Here is an 11,190-nt window from a genome sequence, read left to right as displayed (position 1 = left end):
GAAAATTACAGGCCTCTCTCATCTTTTTAAGTGGGAGAACTTGCACAATTGGTGGCTGACTAAATACTTTTTTGCCCCACTGTATATGTAGGTGTGTGTGTTCAGTTGTTAAAGTCAATAAAGAGAGTTTAAAAAGAGCAGTTAATCTGAGAAATCTTAATCTTAAAATTACCAGCAGATACGATTCTAAATTATTTAACTCTCAAATGTTGATATCAACATCAGCCTTCAAAAAATCCAGTTAATCAGGCTTCATTTATCAGTAAATGAAAAAATGAATTAATTTATGGTTCTCAAAGTGACCCTGGTTCAGCATTTGTTGTATTTTCTCAGATGAAATGTACAAGATGGAAATGTGTAAAACATTTACATCCTGGTACAGTAGAATGTTTGCCCAAATTCCTACAAAAATACAACTAAAAACACGAATTAATTTCTGATGGATAGTTTTTAATTGAAGTGTCTCACAAGCCACTCAGACCCAAAATACAGTACTGACAGAGTGTTGTTGAAACAGTCACATTTAGGTCCCAGATGCAGGCCCACAGCTACAGTGATTATATTTGAACGGCAATGAAACCAAACGAAGAAATTAAAAACACAGTGCGACAGATACCTTTGCCAGGCGAGGAGGTTTGTGAGTAGGACGTGTTAATTATAAAGACTAAGTCCTCATAATAATTCAAGGTTTCATTCAATATGCGACTGAGAGGAAAAAAATAACAGTATTTACAAAACACATATAAATGCTGTATAAATGGAGGAAAAACTGATGTTACGCAACATTTGTACACCTCACAAATAGAACAGCGCCGATAAATATGATGTGCTGCATTCGTCTAGCTGTAACAACCACAAAACAAAAGACCAGGAGTGACTGTACAGTCAAACTAATGGTTTAAGTCTAAATGTATCCACTCATATTAGGCCAGCCAAGACGACTTCTACAGCTTAATTACTCCTGAACCCTACTGGGTTTGATTGTATTCTTAAGTTATGGAGGGCATTTAAGCGAACATTCACATTGTCATACATGGCTCTTAGCTGAACAGTTCTTTAGTGTTGCATTCAAGTGTGCTTTGCTCTTTCTGAGTGACAAATAAGTGGCATAAATGAGGAATTACTGATTGTGAGTTACAATCAAGGTTATATAGCTTTACACCGAACAAGCAACCAGGCGAGAGAGATCCTGTGTGTGACATACTCTAAATGTGACTGAGAACTACCAGTTTTCCAGAAATACATAAATATAATTATTTACAAAACATAAACTGTACATTTCTGTGCCCTGAACATCTTTGTGCCCGGGCAAGACCTGCTTCATATCAATACAGATATTAACACTTATTCAAGCTGGAGCAATGTTTACATAGCAAGAGACGTTGAGCATCTTATACTTATTCATCTCAGATTAAACCACTGAAACGCTGCTCATACAAACAACTCTCACCAGTTCACTATGTCACGGGACATTCAGGGTTTTGTTCATTTTTCCCAAACCATCAAGAATGTGCAATTGATGCTTTACAGGAGTCATTTCACGAAAAGAGTAAAACGATGTGTACGGGGAAGTCCTTCCAAATGGAGATATGATTGGAAGAGCTTAAAAAAGCTGATGCTGTTCATGTTCCAGTATAATCTAATTTAGTTCCGCAAGATGAAAAGGAAACACTATAATTGAAATACAGTCATTTAGACTCATTTTACTTGTGAAACTTATATTCCAGTTGTTTCAGAAATTGTGGTGTACTTTGGACATTTAAGCATTTTTGTTTTCATACTGATTCCAGTCAATTGAGAAGTTAATGCAGTTGAATTGTTGTAATGTCCTGCTCTTTTCTACGCATGTAGCCCTGTCGAAGCTGAGAAATGGTCCAAAGTTAGACACAGCGGGCTTCAAACTGGTAAAATCCAGGCGCACTACTGTGTATCGTCTATTTTTTGAAAATGCAACTTGTCCAAGTTAACAATGAAAATTAAAAAAAGTGCAAACTTGGGTGTTATGAACAGCTTAAAAGATATTTAAAATATCTGAATGGCAGACAGTCAGGAACACTAGGCCTAAATCTTAACTGATGTAAAGAAGGACATGTATGAATTCCTATCTGCCATTCAAACACTTCCCAGCTTATAGTACCCAAGGTTGGTGGCTTGCTAGCAGACAAAACCTTGTACAAAATGGATGTTTTTCATTTAGTGCACATCATGAATTCATCGCCTCTCACTTCCCAGAGGCTAATAAATATCATGCTACTCTAAATAAGATGTTACAACAATAGGTATTATTGTTTGGGCAAAACGCACTCTTAATAATGTAATTCCACAAGGGCACTGTTCGATTGTATTGCACACATTAATTTAGGTCCACAGACCAAACCTTTTCATCCAACGTCCTGCTGACTACGCCCAGCGACCACTGGACACAAAACTTCGGCTGAAGGAGAAACTTGAGTCTGAATTCTGGTGCTTTCCCCAGGCACCAAAGGGCACCACGATAATTGTGCTGTTGTCCTCTGAGCCGTACTGAAGAGCCTGACGGAGAAGAGAACAATTTGAAATACATTAAAATATGTGTATGTGTCTGCTTACTGGCAGATTTCCATTGAAGCTGGGCCACATTGTAAACCTCCAAGCTTTGGCAGGTGTAGCGAATAGATCTTTTACATACAGCAACCATTATACAGCGCAACAACGGTTAGAGGAAAAGAAAGAAAAGACCTGGTATCTGTGGCTGTCACATGACTACAATAAGCCCATCCAATTATTTACTTTGGCTCAAATTAAATCATTGGACAGCCAACCTGCCAGTCGACCTACCAATGCACCCATTGCACCAGAGTCTTCCACAAGGCTAAAGCTTGTGAGCTAATCGCAAATTAGCAAATGCGGCCAAATTTGAGTCGTGGCTCAGTGACGGACTGTTGGCACGAAGCACACAACCACTCAGCGGAAATATGAGAGAGACTGTATCTGAGTTAAGAAACCGATGAGGAGAAATGGTTTGGGAGCAACGCCAGCTTCAAAGTCTGATTATCTGGGACAATTAGCAATCTTTATGATACTAGCTAACAAAACATGCTATATTAATCCTATCATATCCATTTCCTCTATTATAATGTAGTTGGTGTGCTGACTTTAAGATTCTGAGGTAACCCGGAGCTGGCAGAGCTGCTGCCTGCTGTGGTGGCAGCCGCACGCCATCCGAAAGCATCTTTTACCCTTCAAGGAACAAAACCACAGTAATAATGCTTCCAATATGTGCGTATGAGCTAGAGAGCAGAGTGAGGCCTATCAAAAGCCAAGCATGAACGTCTCACCTGGTCAGATATTCTCTGAGCCGCCTCCTTGGGGTCGTGGCACTGGTTGATGACATTGCAGATCTCCTGACTATTCATAATGAAGTTAACGCCGTCTGTGGTCAGCGCCAGGAACGAGTCGTGGGCGTGGTGCAACTGAAGACAGGGAAAGAAATATTTAGCGACATTTCTCCTTTCTGAAACTGTTCTGCTGCCAAGAAGCACCAAATTATTACTGCAATCTATAAGAGATATTAATAACAACCGAACTGTAAAATATCTAATGATGGAGTGTCCACACAGACTTATTTACAAGTTAAAACAGATGTGAACTTGTGCAGTGCAGTTTATTCAGATGAACATCCACACACAAATATATATCCAGGTGGGCAACTGTCATTGTCAGGCGTTTAGATCATCACATTTAAGACAAAGGCTGTAATATTTGCTCACTGAACACATTTGTAGAAGGAAGTTGCATACATCCTGGTGTTGTTAAAATATGTACTGACTACATTTGTTGTAAAGTCTGTTGTTAAGTGCCATTATGCTGCTGTACATACATTAGTGTATACACTGTGTTCCAAATTATTACACATATGCTGTTTTTGTTCGTTTTTCCTAAATAGTCAATACAAATGACAGTCGGTACGATTTTTTAAATCCTCAACAATTATATTATAATCAGGATTTTATTAAACAAAACTTCAGATGATGACAGTGTTTTTTTTTTTTTAAATAACTCAAAATACAGTGTTCCAAATTATTATGCACAACAGAGTTTCAAAGCATTCAATAGCTTGTAAAGAATTGAAAATGCAAATCTGTTGTATTCTCTGCATTAGGAGATATTCAAAATAAATGCTGTTTCAATCAAAAACATCTTTATAGGTCAAGTTACATGTTAACATAGGAGCCCTTCTTGAATAGCACCTTCACAACTCTCCCATCCATTGAACTTGTGAGTCCATGTGTAGTTTCTGCCTGGATTTCATATAATTATGCCAGAATTGCCTCCCAGAGCTGCTGTTTTGAGGTATACTGCCGCCCACCCTCATAGATCTTCCTTGTAAGGGTGCTCCACAGGTTCTCAATAGGGTTGAGGTCAGCGGATGATGGTAGCCACACCATGATTTTCTCTCCCTTTATGCCCATAGCAGCCAAGGATTCAATGGTATTTTTTGCAGCATGGGACGGTGCATTGTCTTGCATGAAAATGATTTTACTCCGGAAGGCACGGTTCTTCTTTTTATACCAAGGCAGGAAATGATCCGTTAGGAACTCCACATATTTTGCATAGGTCATTTTGACACCTTCGGGCACCCTGAAGGGGCCTACCAGCTCACTCCCCATTATTCCAGCCCAAAACATCACTCCACCACCTTTTTGCTGACCAACCACCAGCCACCATGGCCCAACAGCCTTGTTGGGACATGGTGGCCATCCACCAGCCACCCAGCAGTGGCTTTTTAACAGCTGCTGTCTTAATACGATGTATTTGCTTGAGAAAAATCTTCCTCAATGCACCTTTATCTGAACGAACCCGTCTAAGCTCTGAATCACACACGTATCTTCTCACAGTACGATGATCTCTCTTAGGTTTTCATGAAAATTTCCAGTGTTTTCATACCTTTTGCAAGGCATTGCAATATTTCACTCTTTTCATCTGCAGAAAGATCTTTCTTTCTCCCCATATTGCATGAAACCTGTGACTTGCGTAATAATGTGGAACAACCTCCTTAAGTAGTTTCCCTTTAATTAGGCTCACCAGCCAAATAAATTATCAAACCTGTCTGAAATTGATGTCAGTGTTTTAAACAGACAGGAGAAACAACACAAGCAAAATGTTTCATTGAAAAACAAAAAAACAAAAGTTTATTTAACTGAAATCCTACTTGCATAATAATTTGGAACACAGTGTAGAAGCTGACTGTGTCACTGTACCGACTCTTTTTAGGCAAGAATTCTGTCAAAAAATCATGTAGAAATTAGCCTGAAATGCCTGGTAGACAAATGAGAGACATTATTCAAAGTTTTATAAACCTACCGATATTCTCTTGGTCTCAGGTTCAGCAATGACCCCCATGTTTTTCAGGTCGAAGTCTCCAATGCTGCGCGTCATGGCCAACCTGCCGTTCACGTTCGGCTGTCCCAGACTATTCCAGGTGATAAAACCCCCACTTTTCTTTATCCTTCAGATACAGATGTGTACAAAGAATTACTTAAGTTCAGAAAGAAAGAGTGATTTTTCCAAAAATAATAAAAATGATCCTTCTCATTGCTGCAGATACAACTCCTTCAGTACTGATAACGCCACCATTAAATGTACTCTGAAGGATTAATATTAGTTTCCAATAAAATCTCTAGATGATAATAATATTATAACAAACTTCATTTATATAGCACTTTTAGAAAACAAAGTTACAAAGGTGCTCGGTCACCTTTAGTCTTGAGCTGGATCTTAAGAACAACCAGCAGAGACCTGCCCAAGGATCTAAGACCGCTTTAAGGCTCATAAGCCACGCAGTATTTTAAAAGTGATCTGTAAATTCCTAAAAATGGGTTCTAAAACTGACCAGTGAAGAAAGGCTCAAACAGGGATAATATGAGCTTGTCTTCTAGTATCTGTTAAAAGCTGAAGGCGTGAGATTGTTTTTTGGCTTAATCTTGAACACAATAAGTTACAGTAGTCAAGCCAAGAGGAAATTAAAGCATGAATGGCCTTCTTGAGTTCAGGCCGGAAAAAAATTAGTCATCAACTGATAAAAACAAGATTGAACAACTTTTGTCATTTGTCATCAAATGAAAGGTCACGATCAAATATCATGCCCATGTTTCTGCCTGCAGGTTTAACATTCATGGACCAGGGGCCCGAGGTGCTAGATGGGCAGGTCAGTACCTGCTTTTAGCCACTAGATGTTAATCAAGTTTAGTTATTTGAGGAACAAAAGTAGCAGAAGTGAAACGGTTTCTTAAAGGCCCTGCAGCTACACACAGGCGTTTTCATTTGTTATGGCCAATGACAGATCTGCTTATTCTGGGAATCACCTGATGTACTTTAAAGAAAGACAAATACAATTCATGTCTTCAGGAGCCATTATGTTTCACACAACAGTTGTCACATCTTACCTCTCTTTCTCGTCCTTCCTCTCAGGAGTGTGATCGACAGTGAGCTTAAGGGCCTTGCCCTTGCGGCACAGCATGGCGCGGCTGTCACCCACACTGGCCACCACCAGCTCAATGCCGTCCCTCAACAGCGCCACGGTGGAGGTGGCTCCTGCATTCATCCCCGGCGCTACCGAGACATAAAAGGAAACATCAGAGGTGGAATGTGCCATAACAGGTCCACACAAAAAGTCACTGTTCACATTATTCACAAAAACATTCATTGGCGTCTCTCACATCCACACACTAAAACATGAACATATGGGTGGGAAGTCATAAAGTGGCAAACTAGAGATTACACAGGTAACAATAGAGGAGGCAGTCACACATGCAGGTCCAACTGTTTCAGCACAGAGTTGAGGTTCAGAGCAAATTTTACAGCAGAGTTAAGTCTGAGGCTGGACCTAAAAATAATGACTGTTAACAGACACAATCAGTGTCGTGTATCGATCTTGATATTTAAAACGAAATCATCACATAAACTCATCTAAAAAAGAAAAATATTTCTCTTAATTCTTCCTGAGAGGGGTGATTTGTCTTACTTCAAATGTTACAAATGTGAAAAACTGACCACGTATTTGCCACAAGTTACATGGTATCAAATTGAATTACTTGATGTTGGTCATTTGTAACAGTTCTTACTAAGGCAGACTAACAGATATGTTATTTTAACATCTGATTCAGTAACATGGTTCTAGCTAACTTTATGGGTCTGGCAACTGATGTTTGAGCAGATAGTGGATATTTAATGGATTATGCATAAACTCTTAACTCAAGCTCCTTAAGAGATGACACATTTGATAAAATAGCATCAAATGTCAGTGAGTGAATTTACGAATGTTGACATTTATCGGCCTGCATTAGAGCCTTCTCTCTCCAAAGAAATAAATGAATAAATAAATTGTTCTTTAGCCTTATCTGCATATGCAAACATGCTGCATCTCACGGGCTAGAGCTGTCACTGAAAACACACATCTCATTCAACTTGTCAAACTGAAACACTTTCTCACAAGAAGCTTTGCATACACTTGGTGAGAGAAGAACAGGAAGAGAGAGAGCGAGAGAGACAGAGAGGAGTGAGAGAAAGATAGGGAACCTTCCAGTAGTCCAGGATTTAGGACCCGCTGGACTCTCCTTCAATATCTAGCCTCTCGTCATCCACATTGGTGCCAAGGGCCTCCAGCTCTTAGCTGGGTCAGCAGCTGCCGTAGATAACATGCACACACACACACACAGGCATATTGGGACATTTCACACAGCGTGGCCGATGAATAGCCACATAACAGGTATACTAGCTATTATATCAAAACATAACCTTAATCAGAGGTAATGCCAAGCTAATTAGTCAAGCTAATTTGAAAAGTTTCTATATGACAATGGCAAAAGTGTAGACCACAGGATTTATAGGGAGGAATATTTTGCATCTATTTGTTTGAGGGATGCTCAAATTATACCATTTTTAGTATAAATTCCAAAGCCTGTGCTAAACAACATACTTTGCAAATTGAAAAAATATCAAAGTTGGATGACAAATTAAAGGGGAAAAAAAATCAACATTAAGTGTCAGGCACCACAAGATGTTAGAACAGCTTCAATGTTCTTTAGCATAAACTTTCCAAGAGCCTGGTCCTCAAATGAATGCCATTATTTCAAAAGGTGTTTAACATGATCACTAACACGATTCACATAATTTTCATACTCGTCAAAAACCATTCAGTAACCCCTTGTGCCCTGTATGGAAAGATCCACATAAACTATGCTTACCCACACATGTACTTTTCCTTTAATTTGTCGCCTTCGTAAATGTGTAGATGCAGTACTGGAAACGGTGAAGCACTAGCGTTTGCTTTACTTGTAGCTGGTTTATTGTTAATCAATTATTGAATAACTTCTGGTTTAACGACAGACCTCTAACCAAAAGTGCTCAGGTCATGTGAGTTGAAAAATCCAAGGCTTCAAAGCAGTAAGTTAGGTTTTGAAGAGAGAAGAAAAAAGTGTCATTATATGTGTGTATATATGTAAATATGTATATATACACACACAATATATCTATGTACATGTAACATGAAAGAACCTACCATTTGGAATGAAGTGGAAGTGCTTAGCAAGAGCTTTGTCTACTTCGAGGAAGGCCTTCGTTAAAACTAATTCCAGATCAGACTCGTCCGCCACAAGGTCCCTGAAACAACAACAACCGACACTACATTTATCAGAAAATCAGCTACAAAGGTATGACAAGACTCTTTCTTGGGACAATGACAGCTGTCATATCTTAAATGATGTCCTTACTTGATGAATTTCTCCATGTATTTTTCACAAAAGTCAGCTGCTTCTGGCCCACCATGTCCATCAAACACAGCAAAGTACAGGATGTTGTCAGTCATTTGGGATACTTGGAAGCGGTCTTCATTCTCCTTACGTTGACCAATGAGCGAGGCACAGCCTACCTTCAATAGGTTGACTTTGGGAATGGGTTTGCCGTAGCGAATGCTGGAAGGCAGCAGGATGGGCTCATCAATACGATTGTCCCAGATACCAAATGAATCCCAAGTAGTGGGGCGGCCACTGCTGTCTGCATCAAAGCGCGTGTTGCTGAGCCGTGATTCTGAAGGGCTGTAAAATTGTCTCCGGAGGATTGTGAACCGGCTGTCCTGCTGGAATGGGAGAGGCACTAGGGCCATCGGTAGAAGTCCACTACGACCCACATGAGGACCACTGCACCTTGCCAGGCGCGCGAGACAGGCCGCTGACATCACCCTGACAGCACTGGAGAAGCACTGGATGCAGAGGCAGAGGAATTATCTGAAATGGTTTGTTGATTGACAGAAAATTAATCAGTAACTGCCTTGATACCTGATTAAATGTCATAAATGGTAATGAATTCTCCGGCAAAAGATGCCAAATATTGGCTGGTTCCTGCCTCTCTCTCTCTATTAAAGTTTGACAGCAACACATTCATGATCTTTGAGCTTTAGACTGTTGGTCAGAGTAGCATTTGAATACATCTCCTTAAGCCCTAGGAAGTTGTGATGGATTTTCACAAATTTTTGACATTTTTCAAAAACAAATTAGATAAAGGTTCACATTTTTAAAATCTGATCCCAAATATTCATATATAATTCAATCCATATAACACTGAGATTACAAATCTACAGCTAAAAGCGAAATTAATAGAAAAACAGCGCTTCGTGTCTGTGAACTGACCATGTTTGAAGTTATATCATCATCGATTATACACTGTTTTAACCCTGCAAACATTCAAGCAGCACCGGGAGGTACTAATGCATCTATGTACAACGTACGATCATTATTCAAGCTTTCTATCCAACAAGATTCACCAGACGTGGCAGTGAATGTAACAAGATACGTGTTTTAAAGTAACGCTAAGAATTTACATGAATGATGCAACTCTTGACAGTCGTTAAACTAGCTGCTTGCGCTTAAAGTATACAAGTTATGCCTATTATATAACCAATGTATCCGTGCATCAGTTAGAATAATTCAAATGATATTTCTCGGCTTTTAAGTAACGAAAAACAACCGGACTAAACGTTTAAGTTAGCGGCTTTGCTTTTCAGCGGCATTAGCATTAACTAGCTAGCTACAAACGATGAGCTAGCTTTAGCAGGCTAGTCAGCTAAGTGACTAGCATTAGCTAGACGTTCGCAGTTTAACCAACACGGCCTAGTCCATCCCCTTGAGCTTCCTGGGGTATGTTAACTAAAAATCCTACATTTTATGTTTTCTTTCATTAATACGCTTTAATTCTCCGCTGGTGCCTTTAAAAATCCTATCTAATACCTTGAATGAAAACCACCGCCGCCCTCGTCTCTTCCCCGTGTTTTGGATCCTCAATGTTATCAAACAGGGCTGTGATGTCACCGCGCCAATCAGCGTGCGAGAAAGACTACGCCTACTTTGACGCCCCCACGTACAGTGCAAACGATTGGTCGACGAAACGATGATTGACAGCTGTTCACACCAATCATTAATCCGCAACTCTGCAGTCAGTCAGAAAAGCACCAAATGGATGTAGTAAATATTTGAAAGAATTTCATCATATAATTTATTTCTCCATACACACCTTTCACACCTTTTGTTCCTTGTTGTTCTGGAGCCCAATCACCTGATACTTCCTCTATGACCAATACACTCATTGGAGTGTCATCTGAGACCTGAATGTTTACACATTCCTTTAACCCCAATGGAATTTAAAGCTACAGAGCACAGACTTTACTGCTGCTGCTGCCCTACTTTCTGACATACAGCAACTCTGTAATCTGGCAAAAACTGTCAATTTTTCAAAGTCAAAAATCTGTTAATCTGTACTATTATAAATCAACAGTAACATTATATGTTTTCAAAGTACGTTTCATTCTGTCCAAAAGCCACATCTGTGTAGACTATACTTATCTGCAGCACCTGATGTTCCTAAAACGGCCAATTACAGAGCCCCTCATTCTCATTCTCATTCATCAGAAAACCCCTTACTTTGACACAATCTGAGAGCTTCTTTCTTTCAGCCAATCAGAAAGCCCTTAACTTTCTTTCTTTCAGCCAATCAGAGAGACCCTTACTTTAAACCAATCAGAGAGCCCCTTCTCTTCAACCAGAGTGGTTCTTCCTTTTGGCTAATAAGAGAGCTCCTCATTATCAGCCAATCAGGGAGCAGCTTAGTTTTGGCCAATCAGAGAGCTTCTTTCTTTCGGCCAATCAGAGTTGTTCTTAA

The 11,190-nt window shown here is 39.7% G+C and overlaps 1 protein-coding gene across 2 annotated transcripts; it reads right to left on the bottom strand.

Annotated features, from left to right (window-relative positions):
- Positions 1-429: 429 nt before the first annotated feature.
- Positions 430-10,349, bottom strand: ppm1kb (protein phosphatase, Mg2+/Mn2+ dependent 1Kb). Of its 2 annotated transcripts, none has more exons than XM_070827559.1 (7): positions 10,263-10,349; positions 8,751-9,263; positions 8,540-8,640; positions 6,426-6,591; positions 5,344-5,488; positions 3,318-3,452; positions 430-2,532 (listed from the first exon to the last, which is right to left on the bottom strand). In XM_070827559.1, exons 2-7 carry the CDS (start codon positions 9,212-9,214, stop codon positions 2,401-2,403), a joined length of 1,143 nt encoding a protein of 380 aa, XP_070683660.1. In that variant the 5' UTR covers positions 9,215-9,263; positions 10,263-10,349; the 3' UTR covers positions 430-2,400. The 2 variants fall into 2 exon arrangements, with proteins under 2 accessions (XP_070683660.1, XP_070683661.1); XM_070827560.1 differs by having other exon boundaries at positions 8,751-9,238; positions 10,263-10,312.
- Positions 10,350-11,190: the final 841 nt, after the last annotated feature.

The sequence above is a fragment of the Pempheris klunzingeri genome, chromosome 3, assembly GCF_042242105.1.
Source record: "Pempheris klunzingeri isolate RE-2024b chromosome 3, fPemKlu1.hap1, whole genome shotgun sequence".
NCBI lineage: Eukaryota > Metazoa > Chordata > Actinopteri > Acropomatiformes > Pempheridae > Pempheris > Pempheris klunzingeri.
The sequence above is the reverse complement of the archived record's forward strand: the minus strand, read 5'-3'. Positions and strand labels throughout refer to the sequence as shown.

Coding starts and splice junctions, on each gene's coding strand:
- ppm1kb (XM_070827559.1), bottom strand. CDS start 9,214: ATGTCAGCGGCCTGTCTCGCGCGCCTGGCAAGGTGCAGTGGTCCTCAT. Junction 6,592..8,539: donor CTTCCACTTCATTCCAAATG/GTAGGTTCTTTC, acceptor ATGTCTCGGTAG/CGCCGGGGATGAATGCAGGA. Junction 3,453..5,343: donor CTGAGACCAAGAGAATATCG/GTAGGTTTATAA, acceptor CCCTGTCTTCAG/TTGCACCACGCCCACGACTC.